The following is a 22119-nucleotide window of genomic DNA, read 5'->3' as shown; positions in this document are numbered from 1 at the left end:
GTGTACTGCGCATGCGCAGTACACAGCGGACACGATCTGATGGGGGAGCTTATATGATGGAACACTGGCAATGAGAGATGATCTCATATGTTTACATATGAGATCATCTCCCATTGGGCAATCCGAGTTCTAAATGTCCGCTGTGATTGGCCATTTAGCACGATCTGTGATTAGCTGTTTCCAAGGAACACGGCCAACACAGATTTCCCCCGTTGCGGCGTGCAGGGGGAATGTAAACAGGAGGAAGTCCAGGGACGCCCTCCCGGCAATTGAGCGCCGCGCTGTAGCTGTGGTTAAATGTTTACTTTTTGGTTGTACATAGTACTTCCAAAGAGCTGAACTGGTTAACCACTTGCTTACTGGGCACTTAAACCCCCCTCTTGCCCGGACCAATTTTCAGCTTTCATTGCCCTCACACTTTGACTATTAGTCATGCAACACTGTACCCAAATTATTTTTTTTGTCCCTTTTGTTCATACAAATAAAGCTTTCATTTGGTGGTATTTGATCACCTCTGGGGTTTTTGTTTTTTGCTCTACAAATGAAAAAAGACTGAAAATTTTGAAAAAAAATGTTTTTTCTTAGTTTCTGTGATTAAAACTTTGCAAATTATTTTTCTACATAAATTTTGGCCACAATTTATACTGCTACATATCTTTGGTAAAAATAACCCAAATTATTGGATATTATGTGGTGTGTGTGTGTGTGTGTGTGTGTGAAAGTTATATAGTCTACAATTGATCACATCTGTACCGTACTGGCGGCCTATCATTTCTTGAGACCCTAACAAGCCAGGAAAGTACAAATGCCACCCAAATGACCCCTTTTTGCAAAGTAGACATTCCAAGGTATTTAGTAAGAGGCATGGTGAGTTATTTGAAGTTTTCATTTTCTCCCACAATTCTTTGCAAAATTAAGATTTCATTTTAATTTTTTTTTCACAAAATTGTCATTATAATAGCTTATATCTCTCACATGGAATGTGCATACCACAAATGACACCCCAAAATACATTCTGCTACTCCTGAGTATTGCGATGCCACATACAGAGCCCCATAAAATACACATCTCATTTCTCAACCACCTATTACACGTTTGAAGGCCCTGGAGCGCCAGGACAATGGAAACGTCCCCATTTTGGAAAGCTTAACACCCCAACGTATAATCTATGAGGTGTAATGAGTCTTTTGAACGGTTCATTTTTTTTAGCCAGACGGTTTTGGAAAATGTGGGGAAAAAATTAAAACGCATTTTATTTTATTTTTTAACAATGTTGTCTGTTTATAAGAGATTTCTAACACATAGCATTTACATAGCAAAAATGACACCCCAAAATACATTCTGAAACTCCTGAGTATGGCAATACCAAATGTGTGAGACTTTTACACAGCCTGGCCACATACAGAAATCTAACATGCAAGGAACACAGTCAGGAGTTTCAGGGGCACATAGCATGCACATACCAAGAATTACACCCCAAAATACATTATGCGGGGCAAAGGGTAAACAAAAGACTATCTGTGGTTTTAGTACCGCAGTTGTCCACAGGGGAATAGCACTGGTCCAGGCAGCAGGCAGGGATACTGTCTAGATACAGTCCAGGGTCAATGCAGGCAGAGATATTGTCAGCTGTGCCAAAAATATTGGTCCTGGTAGTAGGCAGGAACATGGCCCATGTGCTGTGGTCAGTGTGACAGGCAGAGGCATGATGGCAGTAAGTCCTACAGGCCGCAGGCAGAAGTAGGGCCTAGTTCAGGACTGAATGGGGACGGGTAGAGGCTTCTCCCACCCAAAACTCTTTGAAGCCCATGAGTCTCCAGACCCTAATTTAGGAATGAGAAAACAAAAAAATTGTTTTCTTCAGCCAGAAAAACTTTTCTGGCGCCCCTCACATATATGAGACCCCTGTGTTGAATCCCACTAGTCCAGTAGCAGGGTACAAGATCAGTCCAAGAGGCAAGCAAAAAACATGGTCAAACTGTCCAAGGTCAGTGCCAGATCAGGCAGAGGTATATAAGGAATTGGCAGGCAGAAGTGTGGTCGACTACAGCACGTAAAAATTAAGTCAAAGGAATTTGATTGGGGAAAAATTCTGTGTCCACCTGGACTCCAGGCTGGGCATTGAAAGGGGGAATGTTAGCTTCTCCAGAATTGTGAGGAAGCCGCAAGGGGTTCTGAAGAGCATAGGGAAGCCTGCCATGGGTCCTAACCCTTTGGGGCTGAGGCGACACCCCACTGGTACTTGACCTTTCTTGCCGAGGTACTTCCATGCTGGTGGATGCCACTGCCTCCTCACCAGAACGCCTTTGTTTGGCGGGTAGAATATCTTCCTTCTCTGAATCTGTCGGTGTTCCCCTACTGAGGACTGGCTCATAATTTATGTTAGACTCAGAATCCGAATTTGAAAGGGAATGCGAAAAAGAGAGCTCTGTGTTGCTCTTGTCGGCCGTGGAAAGTATTTGGTACGCCTCTTTGGCGGAAAAGCATGTTTTGGACATGGTTGCTGGTGGTGATGTCTGCACAGGTGTGTGCTAATAAGCCTGCACTGATGAGGCGACACAAATGTGTGCTAAGCCGACACTGATTGGCACAGATGGGCACTGATTGCACAGAGGTGCACTAATGAGGAGGCACAGATAGGCCCTGATTGCACAGATGGGCACTGATGGGGCGGCACAGATGGGCACTAATTATAGACAAACTGACACTGATCCTAATTGGCACCATGGCACTGATGGGGCACTATGTGTTGACTTCTTTTTAACTGTAATACTTTTGAACCACTCACAGATCCTCTCTCTCCTCACACGCGGCCTCTGTGTGAGGAGGCAGGGCTGTCAATAAGAGAGGATCTCGTATATTTACATTTGAGATAATCTCTCATTGGCCATGCTGATCACGTAGTAAATGGCCGCTGTGATTGGCCATTTACAGCAATCTGTGATTGGCTGTGTCCAAGGGACACGGCCAGCACATATTTTCCCTGATGCTCACTTGCAAATGCGCACAGGGAGCGAGAAAAGGGTAGGACATCTATTGACAGCCTCCCAGCAATGTAGGTCCGCGCTGTAGCCATCATTCGTCATTACAGCTTTGTAGCAGAGCACTAAACCGTTGCAGGGACAGTAGCTAATCAGGTTGGTTATCCATTGCAGTTGTTAGTGTTTATGGCACACTTAGGATTTGTAGCTTCATAGGCAAAAAACTGTAGAAAACATGTACATGTGAGATCACGTTGGACCACGCCGGTAATTGAGGACGCAGCTTTGCGGCCTTCTGCAGACCTATGGTTCCTCCTTGAATATGGCGCCCTCTTATCATGACCGTTGGTATGACAAGACAACTACCTATGCTAATGGAGCTTCCCCTGCCTGTTTTCCTTCCCATCTCCTTCCCTTTACTTAGAATAAAAAATATATATAATGTTTGGGGGTTCTAACACCCTAGAGCAGCGATGGCGAACCTTGGCACCCCAGATGTTTTGGAACTAAATTTCCCATGATGCTTAACTACAATGCAGAGTGCATGAGCATCATGGTAAATGTAGTTCCAAAACATCTGGGGTGCCAATATTCACCATCACTGCCCTAGAGAATAAAATGGCAGTCGTTGCAATACTTTCTGTTACACTGTATTTGCACAGCGGTCTTACAAGCGCACTTTTTTTGGGGAAAAAATACTTTTTTTAATTAAAAAATAAGACAACAGTAAAGTTAGCCCATTTTTTTTTTTTTTTTTTTTTTTTTTTTTATATTGTGAAAGATAATGTTACACTGAGTAAATTTATACCCAACATGTCACGCTGCAAAATTGCAGAATGGCAACACATTTTTACCCTTTAAAATCTCCATAGGCTAGTGACCCTTGTAGCTTTTGGTGGTTGCTATAAAGCAAGATTTATCCATACACCTTGTTTGTGTAGATATAAACTTTTTTGCTGTTCTTAGTTCAGTTTGTTGGCTGAATGGTGGAAAAATTGTTTTTTTTTCTAAACATTAGAGGGTCAAATCAATCTTCGTTTTCTACCACAGTGATCAGAAAATCCAAAGGCGCAGGATGGAAAGCCGATGCTTTGTTCGGGTCTCCGATCTAGTAACCCGGAAGCGAAGTAATGATTGCTGGCATTTTGAAGTATTCAAAAACTCAGATTTTGACGTTTTTGAATACTTTCAACTGCAGAGGAGAGGTTTGGGGTCTTGTAGACACCCGATCCCTCCATAAAGAGTACCTGTCACTGCCTATTACTGTCACAAGAGATGTTTACATTCCATCTCCTGTACCATGCCCGCAGTCTCTGACCGTCTCCTGTACCATGCCTGCAGTCTCTAACCATCTCCTGTATACATTTTTTTTTTTTTTTTACTTTTTAATATGTTTCGGTATCGGTTATTTTCGTTTTTTTGGCCTAGTTTATTTTTTATTTTCTGTATCAGTTTCAGCACCAAAAAACCCATTCGGTGCTCCTCTAATATACACAATTGTAAAAGACAGCCCACCCCTATGCACAGTTTTTTTCCATGTATTCCAATAGCTCTAGTTCACACCAATGCAGTCAGTGTGAACTGGCCATCAGGGCAGAAAAAAAGCACAACGGAATTGCATCTGGTGTGAACTAGCACTTTTACCAAGATTTAAAAAAATATATAGTCTCTACATTTGTTATATGCATTGCTATGATTTTTTAGCAAATATGCCTGGAGGTGATGATAGATACTTAAACCTGCATTTCACCGAATTTCTGTGTGATGGGCTCGATACCTGCTACAGTCAGATTATGAATCTCATTGTCTTTAGTCCTGGGTCTCATCTCTAGAACAAGCATGCAGCAGCTGTAATAAGAGTAAAAACATCTATAGAATGCCACCGACAGCCCTGTAGTTCTCTCATGACAGGTTTCCTTTTGTCAGAAAACACTTTACGATTATGGATTTATATGTATGTCACGTGCAGAAATGCAGCCGTTGCCTTTCTTTTTCCTTTGATTTTGATTTTAAAATATATTTTCTTCTATCTTCCAAATATAACCCTACCTGTATTTGATTTTCAGTTGCATTATATAACTTGTTTCGGTAGCTGTCTTGTAAAGGTTAGTTGGCCATTAGTCAGATTGACTGTGTCCTCTCCTGGTCTGCTACCAGGCTGGTTTATGGAATTCAGAACACATAATCTGCTTATACCAGAAGCTCGCACTTCACAGGCGCCTGTGTTCCTTTGGCCAGGCTGGGATTAACCTGCTTTATCTGCAACATTAATAACCCAAGGCCTCTCTCTGCTGCTTCCTCTTACAGGTGAGGGCCCCAGCAGACAAATCAAGCCTGTGGATAGGAATAACCAAACAGACGACGCGGCCATTGTGGAAGCCGCACCACAGCCAGAGCCACCATGGCTGATGTAGATCCAGATACATTGCTGGAATGGCTGCAGATGGGACAAGGGGATGAAAGGGACATGCAGCTCATTGCCCTGGAGCAACTATGCATGCTGCTGCTTATGTCTGATAATGTGGACCGGTGCTTTGAAACGTGAGTATTTCTGTTCATATTTTTTTTTTGTGTGTGTGAACTGAACTGTGCTTTTACTTTTACTTTTTTGTGTGTTATTGCCGTAAATTACTTTTAATGCCTTTCTTCACAAAAGAAAAGTATTGTCACTTTGTTGAATTTAAACCCAGGGATTTTCAGTACTACTCTTCATTTTCAGCAAAACATTTGTATCACTGAGTAGCAGATGCTCAATTCCTTGCCAGATCTTTTGTCCAAGGCTGCTTTTGTGCTCCTTGCCCTTTCTTGCTCTGAAGCAGCTCCTTCCCAGAAACGTTTTCCTATGACACTGTTAAAAGATTTCACCTTTAGGCCGGGTTCACACTGCTGCGGGGGGAGATCCGGATGTGATTCGCACCCGCACTGCAGTGCAAATCACATCCGATCTCCGTAGCGATGCGAGTTCAGCCATACAGATAGTATGGCTGAATTCGCATCGCTCCCGCAGCAAACTCGCACGGGACCTATTTTTTGGTCCGCAACAGAATCGGATCGCATGGGGGTTCACACCATGCGATCCGATTCCTGTGCGAGTCGGCAGATCGCACTGCGATATGCGGACGGATCTGGGGGTGTCTTTAACATATCATTGACACTCCCAGCCGTCCGCATAGGGCAGTGTGAACTGCCGGCGGGAGTAATGCGATGCGGGAAAACGCCGCGGATTCGCGGCGTTCCCGCATCGCAGCGGTGTGAACCCGGCCTTACAAAAAATCTTGGGTCACCTAACACCGGACCCCCCCAAGAGGACACTGTGATCACAGAGCGCACCGCCCATTTGCGATTACGGAAGGACATCATATGACAGCCTCCCAGAACTGGCCAGCCACGCTGTAGCAGTCATTTGGCTATAGTACAGTCGGCAAGTGTTTAAAGACCAATGAATACAAAAGTTCACAAACAGCATGACTCAGTGGCAGCTGATCCATCAAGAGCTAAAAGATGCTGTGTGAATGGAAAATGAAAGAAGGGAAACCGTGCCATCTAAGTGTAGCATAAAAAAACACCTTTATTTCCAACTCTCATGAAACCGCAATAAGAGCTCTCATCTAGCTACAAGCAACACTGTCTGGTTCCAGTCTGATCCTACTGACACTAGATCCTTGGAAGGCTGTGCTGATGGCTCCCAGCACTTCCTGGTTGTCTTGGGTCCTCTGGGTGGGGTCGGAGATGACGTCACAGCAGGAAGTGGTGGATGTGACACACATTCGAAGCATGCATGCTCCTTCAGCCCATCTATTATCTTCTGAGCATTTTGGGAACTACAAAGACATGGCTATAAGTATAGTTGAAAATCAAAGTAATAACAACATTAACTTTATAAACGTTTATTATGTTCTTATGGCACATTGGAATGATTTCCTCTTGCTTGCTGTCCAAGGACATGATAAAAAGTGATAAAAATGTGAACATTTTCCTAATGTTAGGGGAAATTCAGCTTCTGACAGTTTCATATCGCATGTCTCCTTCCATTGATGTCATCACATTTTTAACTTATTCTTACAGTATATACATTCCAGTGACAAATGATTGGATCGAATTCTTGTACCCCAAACTCTTAATGGATTTTACTATCCACAATGATGGCCAGTTCTTACCAGCCTGGATTGTCAGTGTTCAAGGCATGACCAATGGATCATATGTGAACACTACACACATGTATGAAGTGGCCATTGTATGTCAGCATTTTCTTTCTGGTCATTTGATATCTGAGCTGATTCTTAATGGCATCTATAAGTGCCGGTTCACACAGGGGCAGCTTCAAAGTCATCCGACTCTGAAATTCCCCCGCTCAGTGTGGCTTGTAAATGATTTCTTTTAAAAGAAGTTAATGCAAGCCGCTCTGAAGTCACCCCAAAGTTATGCAGGAAACTTTTTCTAAGTTGGAGCAACTTGAGTTGCTCCTATTAGAACAGTTCCATTGCACTGCATAGAGCGTGACTTGTCAGATGGCTAAGTCGCCTGACAGGTCACCCCTGTGTGAACCAGGACCCATTGGAAACATACAATATAATGGCCACTTTAAAACTTAACCACTTTCAGACCGGACCATTTTGCTGGTCAATGACCAGAGGTCTTTTTACAATTTGGCACTGCGCTGCTTTAACTGGTAATTGCGCGGTCATGCAATGTTGTACCCAAACAAAATTTGCGTCCTTTTTTTCCCACAAATAGAGCTTTCTTTTAAAGGTATTTGACTGACTCTGCGATTTTTATTTTTTGCGATATAAACGTAAAAAGACCGCAAATTTTGAAAAAAAATGATATTTTCTACTTTTTGTTATTAGAAAAATCCAATAAACTCAATTTTAGTCATACATTTAGGCCAAAATGTATTCAGCCACATGTCTTTGGTAAAAAAAAAGTCAATAACTGTATATTTATTGGTTTGCGCAAAAGTTGTCACATCTACAAACTAAGGTACGTTTTCGGGAATTTACGCAGCTTTTAGTTTACGACTGCCTATCTCATTTCTTGAGGTGCTAAAATGGCAGGGCAGTACAAAACCCCCCCAAATGACCCCATTTTGGAAAGTAGACCCCCTAAGGAAATTGATAAGAGGCATGTTGAGCCCATTGAATATTTTATTTTTTTAACCTCAAGCGATTGAATAATGACAAAAAAATAATTTTTTTTTTTTTTTTTTTACACAAAGTTGTCACTAAATGATATATTGCTCACACATGCTATGGGCATATGTGAAATGGCACCCCAAAATACATTCTGCTGCTTCTCCTGAGTACGGGGATACCACATATGTGGGACTTTTTGTGAGCCTAGCCGCGTACGGGGCCCCGAAAACCAAGCACCGTCTTCAGGCTTTCTAAGGGCGTAAATTTTGATTTCACTTCTCACTACCTATTACAGTTTTGAAGGCCATAAAATGCCAAGATGGCACAAAACCCCCACAAATGACCCCATTTTAGAAAGTAGACACCCCAAGCTATTTGCTGAGAGGCATGTTGAGTCCATGGAATATTTTAGATTTTGCCACAAGTTGCGGGAAAATTACAAACTTTTATTTATTTTATTTTTTTTCACAAAGTTGTCACTAAATGATATATTGCTCACGCATGCCATGGGCATATGTGAAATGACACCCCAAAATAAATTCTGCTGCTTCTCCTGAGTACGGGGTTAAACCTTTATTAGGTAATAAATGACGGGTGCCCTGAAACTATAAAAAAAATAACTAACCAACCAGCGTCACCTGTAACAGTTATATGGTGATCACTGGTGAAAGGGTTAACTAGGGGGCAATCAGGGGGCTTTATGCGGTAGTATATGGGGGTCCCTGGCGCTATAAAAAGCTGCGGCGAACCTAAATACCTACCTGCCTAACTAGCGTCACCTGTGACACTAATACAGCGATCAGAAAAACGATCGCTTATTAGGCTGGGTTCACACTGGAGCGATGCGGGAACGCCAGGAATCCGCAGCGGGTTCCCGCATCGCATGCCTCCCGGCGGCAGTTCACACTGCCCTATGCGAACTGCTGGGAGTGTCAGTGAAATGTTAATGACACCCCCAGATCAGTTCGCATATCGCAGTGCGATCTGCAAACTCGGATTGCATGGTGTGAACACCCATGCGATCCGATTCTGCTGCGGACCAAAAAAAGGGTCCCGTGCGAATTTGCGGCGGGTGCGGGGGGAATTCAGCCATACTATCTGTATGGCTGAACTCGAATCGCACAGAGATCTGATGTGATTTGCACTGCAGTGCGGTGCGAATCACATCCGTTCTCATAAACCGCTGCAATGTGAACCCAGCCTTAGTGACACTGGCGACGGGGGGTGATCACGGGGTTAAACCTTTATTGGGGGGGTTAGGGGGGTACATTAGAACTAAAGGGGGCTAACCCTAACTGCCCTAACAGTTATTACAGTCACAAATGACACCAATGCAAAAAAAATAAAATGCAATTGGTGTCACTGTGACTGGGGGGGCAGGGGTAATTGGGGGGGGTGAAGGGGGGGTGTGAGTGTGCCTGGCATGTTCTACTGTGTAGTGTCGTGTTGGTGCAACTCACCGATCCTCTCTCCTCGGTGCCGGAACGAAAAATACCGACACGGAGGAGAGATTACATCACTTCCTCTGCCTGTGTTTACATTACAGGAGAGGAAGTGATGTCACGAAGCATTTCCATTCGTCGGGAGCGATCGCGAGGGGGTAGCCATGAATGAATGGCCGCCCCCTCATCCCGGATCGCTCCCGAACGAATACCGACCGCCGCAGGCACTGGGGGGGGGGCCCGATTGGGCCCCCCACCCGCGGGAAGGCAGGGACGTACAGGTACGCCCATATGCCTGCCCGTGCCATTCTGTCGACGTATATCGTCGTGCAGCGGTCGGCAAGTGGTTAAGCAGCCTCATAACTAATATTTGTATGTTATGTATTGCCTTGATACACCTTTTGAACAAGCCCATTGACTTTATTTTGCCCAGCTCTAGTGAGCTGTAAAAGGAAGCTTTTTTTTTTTCTTCCTTCTTATTTTCATTCAGCATAAAACATCTGTTTGAGAAAATAAAATAAAAAAATATTTTATTTACCGATTTTCTTAGTAGTTGAAGTCCACATTCTGTGTTCTATTATTTGTACTGAGCAGTTGCTGTAAGATGAGCTGCACAAGTTACCTGGAAACTGTATTGCAGACTATAACACAAACTGGAAAGTGTTCTTCCTATGCAGGATCTGTGAGTAGAGACCCCTTCCACAATAAAGTTTGCAGAGCATTCAAGCATAGGATTTGTGCAATGAGTATGGGCATCAGAAGTGCATCACGCTTCTTTATCTAACTATACATAATTATAGACCGTTAATATGCATTATGTATGAATGAGTTAGTTACATGTTTCTTTTGGAGTTAGGCAGCCCATACATTTTGTCTTTTTTATTTTTTCCCACCAGTGGATTGAACAATAAAAAAAAAAACTGATTTCCACATTCACATGGAGAATCCTTCCTGCTGAGTTATTGTATTCTGCAGCAGGGAGAGTTCATAGCTGTTAGAATACCCTGTTTTTGATCCAGGAGCCACTGATTTGATCGGGAAAAACCTGACAGAGTAGTTGTAAAATGTACAGCCTGTAGATCAGCTTCTGTACAACCAGCCTGCCCATACATGGATCAAAATTTGTCCGATCTCTGCTGGTTTCATTGCCTAGAGTTGTTCCAAAATGTAAAATTCAGGATGTGGCCATTTTGAATAAGTACCTAGCCTGTACAGGCACAAAGTAGTATTGTGTATTTGTCATGTCAGAAGTTTTAGGTTGAGCCATAACCATTGTGGGTCATATATATATATATATATATATATATATATATATATATATATAAAATAATAAAATAAACCATGTGAGGCTCTGCCACTGTGAAAATGGTTTATAAAATTACACATGGAGAAGTATTAACAGAGTTTTGTGCAATTTTCTGTGGTAATGTAAGCCTCTCTATAAATTGTCTGTTTTGCGTTGTCTGCATAGTCTATCTACTCACTCACATACTCTGCATGTCTGCTGCGCTTATTAAAAGCAGTGACTGTGAGAGCAGACATATACATTTGTTGAATATTTTCCATTAGCTTTTGGATGTGCAAGGGAGGCTTGCTGTCTAGGTTTGTTGGAAGAAAGCACTGGCTCATATTTACATGAGCTTTAGGACTTAGAGGTGAAGGTATATAACATATTCACAAAATTACAGTTGTATCTTTTTAATGCAGTTGTCATTTAACCTTTTCACAATTCGGCCCTGCCTCCTGTTTTTTCACCTCGGGTGGCTGGACTAGTTTTTTTTTTTTTTTTCATTTTTTTTTTTCTCCTGCATCCAATAGCAGGAGTTGTGACTGGCTATCAATGGAGCTGGTTCACACATCTACTACACAGTGGCACTGGTGTGAATAGCACAGCAGTCCTGTGGGTCTTTTGGTCCGTTTCAGGTCCTAATTCAGTCCAATTTGGTTATAAGGTGAATGGAGATGCAACCGGACTCCTGCTGTGAGCCGCTGAGTTCTATAGTGAGAACCCAGCCTTAAAGTTGGTAAATGACTCCCCAACCAAACCTTGTATTTTCTGAAACACAAGGTTTGTAGAAATAAAAGCTGCTGCTACTGATTTTGTATGTCCCATGATAGTTGTGCAAATGTTTATCAAATCTATATTTCTCTTATATTCATCGACCGACACAGCTCCTCTCTTAGCCATTGGGTTGTTTGCCCTATTACTAGGAGATACTAGGCATTAGTTGTAATACAACACTCAGAACTCTTAGTTCCGCCCAGGGGGCGGTCCCTTTGGCAACAACCCTCCACTCTGCCATGCAGTCATTGGTTTTATTTTGCCAAGTGAAGGAGAAGGACCTAGGAACCCTGCGGGCCCATCGGTTTGTACTTTTTTATGCAGAATCGTGACTTTTTGCGCAAGATGAATGATCCTGTGGTCTACTATTAACAGCCGGCTGGTTGACAGGCTGGATACCCTTATCCTTGTAGTCCCCCCAGTCCGGCCATCGAGTATGTGCAGGTTGCAGCTACGCGCTCCGGAGGCCACGACGAAACCTCAGCTCCAGAAGTGGTCGTGAGCTTTTATGCTCTGGGGCATTCATATGACCGGGCTACTGATGTTACATAGTTACTAAGGTTGAATAAAGACACCAGTCCATCCAGTTCAACCTGAGTGAGTGTCTACAATTGTCCCTATCCCTGTACATTGCGCACTCACATTGGTCCCTACCCTCAAGGAGCCCAGGATCCAAGGTCCCCATTCATATACCAGGGCCAATTTTGGACAGAAGCCAATAAACCTACCTGCATGTCTTTGGAGCGTGGGAGAAAACCGAAGTACCCGGAGGAAACCCACGCAGGCACAGGGAGAACATGCAAACTCCATGCAGGTAGTGTCATGGTTGGGTCATGATGTCTGTGTCACAGTATGTCGGGCCAGCAGCCACCCTGTACTGATCAGTGAGTGGGTCTGTGATGGAATGTCTCCCAGCTCTTCAGGACTGGTAAGTACAGCTCTCCCTGCCTTGGCAGGGCTGATCAGCTGGACATTCCCTGGTAGGTCAATTCGGGGGTCCCTCACCTCCCTCTCTTCTCCCCCCTGTCCCTATCACCCCCCTCTGGGGAGAAGCTGCCTGTGGCTGCTGAGCGGTGTGTGTGTGCTTATACAGGGGCTCTCACCTGGTTTGGGGGGCTTCGCTGGCTGGCAGTGTCCTGGGTCCTGTTCTTCATGCCCCTGGAAGGTGTCTGTGAGGTTTTGCTGATGTTTTGTACTGCGTTGTGTTCACTGCCATCGTTTTCTCCCTGTACCTCATGGAGCTGCTTGGTGGCCATATTAGGTGTGGGCAAGGGCAGCATGCTTTCCTGGGCTTCAGCGGCCATTTTCCTAGTGATCTCCTATACAGGACAATGGCGGCCATTTTCTGGAAGCCTGAACACGTTTTTTCAGTGTTCTCTAGAAGCAGCATGTGCTCTCACAGCCATTTTCCCTGTGTTTTATGTCTTTGTACTGGATGCTGGACGGCCATTTTATTGAAGCCTGAGCACACTTCAGAGCGGTTTGGCGCTATTTGCAGTGACTGCCATCGACACAGCTTTTGTTTCCTCTGCACCTGGGAGCCCACAGGGACTACAGGCACTGCTTGTTGGATAGCGCAGAACTCCTCAGGGTGGTGAGACCAGCGGGAAAGAGCCCCTCAGCCAGCGGCAGCTAGGAGGGTGGGACTGTTATTGTCCTAAGCCCTCTTCGGGTGGCAGACAGGGTAGGGTCAGCATGGCTTCAGAAACTAGTGTTTCTTCCCCCGAAATCCAGGCATTTGGCAACCGGGTCACCTGCAGACTACGCAGTGCCCATGAACACCCTGGCGGCGGTCCTCAATTCATTGGTTGCCAAGATGGGGGCGGTGCATGGGAAGAAAGGTGCAAATAAGTGGCCCCTGCCCTCCCCCGTCCTCTGGGGAGAGCTCTGACGCAGACTCGGGTCCTGCTGAGGCTGGTGACCCCTACTCTGTCTTGTCAGACGACGCTGACCAGGACCATTCGGACAGTGAGGATGAGTCCCCGTCCGGGTCCGTGCGCGACGAAGTGCTTGTTGGAGCACTTATCACAGCTGTGCATGATACCCTGAAGATTCAGGAGCCAGCAGATCCCTCTGCTGATGTACCTGTCCCTTTTGGGTCCTGCAAGCCAGCACATTCACCTAAGGTGTTCCCCGTATCTGACTTATTTTGACAAGTTCATTTACAAGGAATGGGGTCGCCCACAACAGACCTTTTCGGTCCCCAAATACATGGCGGTGCATTACCCTTTTGAGGAGTGCCTTCTCAAAAAATGCTTGGCTCCTCCAGTCTTGGACCCCCCAGTATCCAGGTTAAATAAAGTAACCACGATCCCGGTAGTGGGGACTCCTGCATTTAAGGATCCCACGGACAGGAAGGCCGAGGCAGTGGCTCGTTCCTTGTTTACGGTTGTGGAGTTAGCCGTGCGACCAGTGCTGGCATCTGCACTTGTGTCGCAGACACTGAGTGGGCAAAAAACTTTTGCACCGTGAATTGGGAGAGCAACAGGCTTCTCCTGTCTGCGTGGAACTAGCAGACCAACTAGTGCAAGGCCTTAAGTACGTCTGTGACAAGGCCCTGGATACTGTTATCCAGGGCTTCAATGTTAGCTGTGGGGCTGAGACGCCTGATTTGGCTAAAATGCTGGTCTGCTGACCAGGCATCCAAAAAAGCCCTGACGGATCTTCCCTTTCTTGGCGACCGGCTCTTTGGAGCCTCTTTAGATGAAATTATTAAAAATGCCACCAGTGGTAAGAGTACTTTATTCCCACAGGCCAGGAAGGCTAAGGAGCCACGCCGTAGGCAAGGGCCCTCTTTTTCCACTCACAAACTGCTTTTTCGTCTGCCCGGAGTTTTGACAAAATGTTCCCAGCCCGACAGGACGACCACGGACAGACAAAAATGTCACTGGAACTGCAAGCTTGGCAAACCTGTGAATAAAAGTCCTACCGCATGAAGGATTGCCCCCACCCATGTCTCAGGTGGGGGGTCGCCTTCGGGAGTTTGCAGCCCGGTGGTGTTCTCGGTTATCCGACCAATGGGTCTGTGATCTGGTTTCCTCAGGCTACAAGATAGAGTTTCTCTCTTGACCGCCAAACAGATTCTTCCCCTCCAGCATACCCATATCCCCGGCTCGCCGGGAGGCCCACTTGGGGGCAGTAAGGGACCTGCTGAGGCGCGAGGTGGTTGTACCGGTTTCAGAATCAGAACGTTTGCAGGGATTCTACTCAAATCTGTTTGTAGTTCCCAAGAAGGAAGGGCTACGTCTAATCTTGGACCTAAAAGCCCTCAATCACTTTCTAAAAGTGCAGAGGTTCAGAATGGAATCAGTTCGCTCAGTAGTCGCTGCACTCCATCATTAGACATCCAGGCTGCGTACCTGCACATACCCATATGCCTTCAGCATCAAAAGTTTCTGCAGTTTGCAGTCGGGGAAGCCCACTACCAGTTTGTTGCTCCTCTTCCTTTTGGTCTGGCATCAGCCCCTCGAGTCTTTACCAAGGTATTGGCTCCAGTTTTGGCGTTGCTGTGGCAACTTGGGATCACAATTCTATATATACACGATTATATATATATATATATATATATATATATATATATATATACATTGTGTATGTATAGAGCTACAATGTAAAATCAAATAATCAGTATATCAGCATACATAACATAGTATCTGCTCACAAAAAGGGGCCTAAGACATGTATTTCATTGAGAATGACGCCGACATGTTTTGGACTATCCGTCCTTTTTCACAGGCATTAGAGTCATCTCATCTATGCATGTTCTACAATATAAACATATTGATGTTAGTACAGTTACATTAGGAAAGTAAGGGTGTGCAGCTCAGCAAAATTACCACAATATATAGCCACTACATGCCGTAGCCCTCCACTATGCTCAACAAAAGGGGTTAAATGTTGTGATGCAGACCTGAATAAATCTATCACACTGTGTGTAAGTGTATGCGGCTGATAGATAAAAACCAAAGTGACACAGCGCAAACAATTGTAATTGGGGCCAACTGACCACTGTAAGATCTCCACGGACTGATTAGGAATTCAGTTCAGTATAACACAGGTTAGGATGTGCAACTATTTGCATATCTGATAAAAAAAAAGTTTCAAAGAGTGTATAAGGAAATGTAGTAAAAATCCAATATGATTGCATATATCAAATGCTTGGCAGTAATAAAGTACAGGAATAATGCTCACCTAGATAGTAATGTGTGGAAAGTATCCAAACAGCATGCACCGCACAGCGTACATGACGTTGTGGGTGCAGGCTTTAAATAGCTGATAACGCTATTAACCACTTTCAAACCGGACCATTTTGCTTGCTTAAGACCAGACCACTTTTTTGCAATTCGGCACTTTGTCGCTTTAACTGACAATTGTGCGGTCGTGCGACATGGCTCCCAAACAAAATCGACGTCCCTTTTTTTCCCACAAATAGAGCTTTCTTTTGGTGGTATTTGATCCCCCCTGTGGTTTTTATGTTTTGCGCTATAAACAAAAAAAAGAGTGACAATTTTGAAAAAGAAATATCATTTTTTTTTTACTTTTTGCTATAATAAATATCCCCCAAAAATATATATTAAAAAAAAAGTTTCCTCAGTTTAGGCCGACACGTATTCTTCTACATATTTTATGTAGAAGAATACGTATCGCAATAAGCGATTATTGTTTAGTTTACACAAAATGTATAACTTTTACAAAATAGGGGATAGTTTTATGGCATTTTTATTAATAATTTTTTTTTTTACTAGTAATGGCGGCGATCAACGATTTTTACTGCGACATTATGGAGGACACATCGGACATTTTTACACATTTTTGGGACCATTGTCATTTATACAGCAGTCAATGCTATACAAATGCACTGATTCCTGTGTAAATGACACTGGCAGTGAAGGGGTTAACTAGGGGGTGGCAGTGTAGGGGTTAAGTGTGTCCTAGGGGCGTGTTACTAACTAGGGGCGTGGCTGTGTGTTAGTGAACACTGGTCTCTGCTCGAATCACTTGTCACTTGTGGCTAGGCAGAATGGGGAGATGCTATTTACTTCCGCATCTCCCCATTCAGCCTCCCATGAGACGATCGTGGGTATGCCCACGGCAATCGAGTCCGCGGGACCCGCGACCGGACTCACGGGGGTCCTGACCGACACGCGCGCTGCCGGCGGCGCACACACGATGGCAGGGCGGCAATTTCAAATGAACATACCTGTAGGCCAGTTTGCCTGCCTGTGCCATTCTGCTGACGTACATCGGCGTGCGCCGGTCGGAAGTGGTTGAGGATAGGCGCCATCGGCAGCCTCCCCAGCTGTAACTGATGAGATGGACTGTTGCGCCATTGGCTGCAATCAGTCCGTCTGGGAGATCCCTGGTGGGGCGGGGCACCACCCATGTGGAGGGGGCCAACTCACCACGCCACCGGCGTGTGGAAGGCCCGCCCATCTGCACTCCAGCCTGGAGCGCAAACTGGAAGGCGCGCAGTGTAGTGATTGCGCTCAACAGGGCATGAGACCACGGGACCCCCAGAAGGAAATAGGGGCCACACAAGTCTCCTGCGTGCTGGGGCAGTGTCAGTGCCCCACATGTCCCACTGGAAAGACAAAAATTGGAAATAAAGATGAATGTAAAAAATGAAAAATAAGTATATACGAGACATAAAAAGGAAAATTTAAGGATGAAAATAAATAAAATGAAAGATAAACGTTGATAGAAATACAGAGATGAACGTAAAATGAAATAAAAATAATAATGATAGATGAAAAAAAATGCAAGGTGCGTGAAAATAAATGCAAATGGATGAGATAAAGATGAAATTGAAAATGAATATAAACATGGAAATAATTGAAAAAAAGAATTGGTGGCAAATGGAAAGCGCAGGCTGGAGTATAGACATGACAATAAACAGCATTAGAGATTATGTGGACAGAATTAATTGCATTAATTTGCAAAGGGAGGAAGGGCACCATTCCAAGTGAAGGGGGGTAACGCAACATTCTACATCGCAAAAAAAAGAAGCTTGGGTCCATACCAGGCAATTGCAGAAAATATAATTGAATTTAGGCAAAAGCATCATTTTGAGGACACCCTCATGCCCCAAAAGGTTTAGAGGAAGCTCGAACCAGGCCGAACGCTTTTCTTTAACCACTTGCCGACCAGCCACCATCATTATACTGCGGCAGGTCGGCTCTTTCCTGCAAATTGTCCTAGGTGTATGTCAGCCCTTTTTAAGATCTATAGCAGGCCCCCGCGCCGGCTGCTTGGCGGGAGGAGCCGATGCGCGTGCCCGGTGGCCGCGATGTCCGCCAGCCACCCGATTATCGCTCCACAGAGAGCCAGAATGGGGATCTGTCAATGTAAACGAAGAGATCCCCTGTCTGACTGGAGTAAAGTGATTGTCTGTTCCTAGTGATCAGGAACAGTAATTTCTCTTCTCCTATCAGTCCCCTCCTCCCACAGTTATAAACACCAGCCAGGGGACACATTTAACCCCTTGATCACCACTAGTGTTAACCCCTTTGCTGCCAGTGTCATTTACATGATAATCAGTGCATTTTTATACCACTGATTGCTGTATAATTGTGAGTGGTCCAAAAAAAGTGTCCGATCTGTCTGCCGCAATGTCGCAGTTCCTCTCAAAATCCCAGATCACCACCATTACTAGTTCACCACCAGATCACCATCATTACCACTAACAAAACAAAATAGTAATAATAAAAATGCCATAAATCTGTCCCCTATTTTGTAGATGCTATAACTTTTGTGTTATTTTTTTTTTTTTTTTTACCAGAAATATGTAGAATACATATTGGATTAAACTGATGAAGAAATTAGTGTGTGTGATGTTTAATTTTTATTTTCATTTTATGGAGATATTCTAGCAAAAAGAAGAAAATATATATATTTTTTTTTTTCAAAATTGTTGGTCTTTTTTTTGGTTTATAGCGCAAAAAATAAAAACTGCAGAGGTGATCATATACCTCCAAAAAAAGCTCTATTTGTTGGAAAACTAAGATGTCAATTTTGTTTAGGTACAGCATCGCACAACCGCACACTTGTCAGTTAAAGCGATGCAGTACCGTATCACAAAAAATGGCATGGTCATTAAGAAGGAAAATCTCCTGGTGGTTAAGGAGTGAGAGCAGGTGGAGGAGATTGTGTGCATAAACTTGGGATACATCTCTAGTTACTTGCACCCCTAAATAGAAAAATGCAGTCACCCATCACAAGGGAAAGGGGCTGGCTAGGGCAGGCGTCTGGTCATCAAGAGAATAGAATACGAATGTGGTCCATTTAATGCGAATGCCCGAAAACTTGCCAAAAATGTTTAATATCTCATGGGTAGCCATAAGCGACAAGGCCACATCATTGAGATAAAGTAGGGTATCATAAACATAGAGGGATAACTTTTCCTCCAGCCCCCGAACTTCTAGAGGCTCCTGACTAAAATCCCCGGAGGCGCTAGGGCTAACAGTCTTGGAGACTGAGGGGATCCCTGACTGGGGGTACCTCTATGCAGCAGGAATGGATTAGAGATCCAATCATTGGTGCCAAGGCACGTCCTAGGTGCTGATAGAGTATCTGGACCCAGCTAAGGAAGTTAGGAGCAAACCCAAAACGCCGTAGGACCTCCCATAAATACTATACATCTCCTGGAAAAATTTTGAAAACCTGGCATTGATCCACTCGGAAGTCAAAAGCGAACCCTGCACATCCTGAATGCCTGCTATGTGAGTGGAGGTCACCCACCCCTTGGCTAATATGGCCAACAGCTGGCTGCTCTTGTCACCATATTCAAATATTCTCTGAGCAGAGTGCATCATTGATTTAGTGGCCACTGCCAGGCTGAATAGTTAGACCTATCCGGGGACTGCACATACCCCTCCTCCTCCAATGCCTCCCTCCAACAAACATGCCACCTCTCTCTGAAGTGTAGAGATACAGGAAATATATTAAATATATTCACTCCGAACCCAGCACCTGAAAGCATCCCACATCAACTTGTGGTTGGTGGAATCCTCATTAAGGACCCAATAGCTTCTGTAAGGGGTTCCTGTATCTTAGTATCTAGTGTCCAAAACCTGCAGAGGTGCCATAACCTTAAACTGGGGGGGGGGGTATTAGAGACAGAAAAGGGTAAGACAGAAAGGAGCGTGGTCAGAGACCTCTCTAGACAAATGTTGAGCTTCCCATACCCAGTGAAGGGCCAGGGATGAGGCAAACGCTAGATCACAATGGAACAGGGCTCTATGACATGTGTGTGACACATATATTTCTTACTATTAGGATTAAAGTGCCCCCTAACATCTGTTAACATAAAGGTAGTTGACAATGCTGAAGATCTGCTGAGGGGCGTGCTGTGGAGTGTGGCCTGTCCATTTCCTGATATGGGACCATATTAAAATCTACAGAAAGGAAAGCATATTTTGAGTACGTGGAATGATAGTGAGCTCCTAACCACTGTTTACGGAGGCCAAGTATATTGAAGCCAACCAAATGGGTCTCCTCCAATATGAAAATATGGGGAGCATCTTTCTGTTGGAAATTAAATACAAGAGACCTCCTAAAAGCCAGGTATAGGCCTCAGGTATTCCAGGAAATTATAGTTAGTCAAGACATAAGGAGATGGCAGAATTATAAAAAAACACGAAAGCATTTGTAGGGCAATGGCGGAATTATAAAAAACACAAAGGCATTTGTAGGGCAGAAAGAGAGAGCCACTGTTAAAAGTCTACATTGAAATAAGCTGTGTGAAAGTTGTCAGCGGTGTTAAAAGGACAGCAGTGTGTGTGCGCCTATACCACCCAATGACACAGTGTCCTGCAGTGTAATTGTGAATCTGCAGAATGGAGGACTTACTAAAGGCCTTGCTCCAAAGTGACACCATACAGTAACAGGCTTAGAATTATAAGCAAGCTACTGCTGCACAACAAGAAGCTAATAGCAAGCCCAAGCAACCAGCCAGCAAGCTGTGGCCGCCCTGTCTCTGGCAACTGGGGCTCAAGTGGCTGCTTTGGCTCAGGCAGCTGAGAAAGCCCGGCAGGCCTTAGCTGAAGTATTGCAGTGGATTCCAGCCCAGACTGCAAATGTCTCCAAGGGGTTTCCTTGTGACACCCTATCAGGCACCAAAATCCCCTTCTTAAAAAGATGACATCCCAGGATGATGTGGAGGTCTTCCTATGTACTTTTGAGAGAACTGCTGAGGGGAAGGCCTAGCCTAAAGACCACCAGGCTGTGCTTGTGGCCCCACTGTTAGCACGGGACTCCCAAAAGGCATACTGATTTGTCCACTGAGGATGCCCGAGATTGACAAATGGCACCTGGGAGTCACCACAGCAGTGAGTACATAGCTGGAGTTTCAAGGCAGGTGGATTCTCCGCTCCCAAATGTATGGCCTAATCAACCTGGTCAAACGGTGGCTGCAGCTTGAGATACTCACAGGGCTCCAAGTAGTGGAAAGAGTTGCAATGGATCGGTTCCTGAGAGCTCTACCTACTGAGTTAGAGGTGAGGCAATCTGATCTCAAGTCAAATGATGTTCTGGTTGAGCTGGTGGAACACTACTGTGTGGCAGAAGATCTGGTTGCTGGGTCTGTAGTTTCAAGATCCTTAATGGTCAAAAGACCCCCTCCTGTGGCCGCCCTGTTAACCCCAGTATCACAGCTCATCATGCTGAAAAGAGGAATTCCTGAGAGGCCAGCCAGAGTGGTCAGGTGGTCACCCTCTGTTGAAAGACCCAGTGGGCATCCCCAGTGTTGGCGGTGCATTGAGTGGGGCCACAACGCTGCAAAGCCCCTTGGATCCAGAGCCTTTGGAGTGTGACGTAGTCCGACGCATGTCCCTGTTTTCTTGCTCGGGCCTAGTCTCTGATCCAGATGTGCTGAGCTCTATTGTAAGGATAAAACGGTAAATTATGCGCACCCTCCTGGACTCTGGAAGCCTGATCACCCTGGTCAATACCCTGCTTGTCGACCCCGAACAGCTGACCCAGCATCAGATAGGAGTGGTATTTGTGCATGGTAAGAACTACCCCACAGCGCTGATGACCTTTTGAAACCAGCTCAGGATCAGTTTGCCACGAAGTGGCTGTGTCCACTATCCTATTGCAGGGTGTGATACTGGGGAGAGACTTTCTACTGTTACAGGAACTCTGAAGTGGGAAGGATAAGATTCCTGAGCCTGGACTTTCTAACAAGGCTGCAGGGGGGAACCCCAACCCCTTTGAACCCTTTGAAGGTTGATGAAAATGCTGTAGGGGTGACCCCTGATGAAAATGTGTATTTTTCCCATAGCAGTCTATGCGGGTGAACCAGAGGTGACCCCTGAGACCCTAGAGTTGCTATCAGTACGTCCTAGTGGTCATGGACTATGTCACTAGATATCCCGAGACTGTTCCCTTAAACACTTCCTCCAAAACAATCGCCAAAGAGTTGTTCCCCATGTTTACCCATACTGGAATCCCAAAGGAGGTTCTAATGGACCAAGGGACTCCCTTTATGTCAAAGGTAATGAGAG

General features: G+C 44.9%; 1 protein-coding gene across 5 annotated transcripts in view; it reads left to right on the top strand.

The window, feature by feature from the left end:
• The window catches only part of HECTD1 (HECT domain E3 ubiquitin protein ligase 1), a 267514-nt gene that overhangs the window by 56889 nt on the left and 188506 nt on the right, over window positions 1-22119 (top strand). For all 5 annotated transcript variants that reach the window (XM_077464799.1, XM_077464802.1, XM_077464800.1 and 2 more), the window contains exon 2: window positions 5289-5522. In XM_077464799.1, the coding sequence (XP_077320925.1) occupies window positions 5383-5522 (140 nt within the window). In that variant the 5' untranslated portion in view covers window positions 5289-5382. The remainder of the gene's footprint in view (window positions 1-5288; window positions 5523-22119) is intronic.

This window comes from Lithobates pipiens, unplaced genomic scaffold (assembly GCF_037356315.1).
Source record: "Lithobates pipiens isolate NorthernLeopardFrog02 unplaced genomic scaffold, aLitPip1_a1.2 Scaffold_30, whole genome shotgun sequence".
In the NCBI taxonomy this organism is placed as follows: domain Eukaryota; kingdom Metazoa; phylum Chordata; class Amphibia; order Anura; family Ranidae; genus Lithobates; species Lithobates pipiens.
The sequence above is the reverse complement of the archived record's forward strand: the minus strand, read 5'-3'. Positions and strand labels throughout refer to the sequence as shown.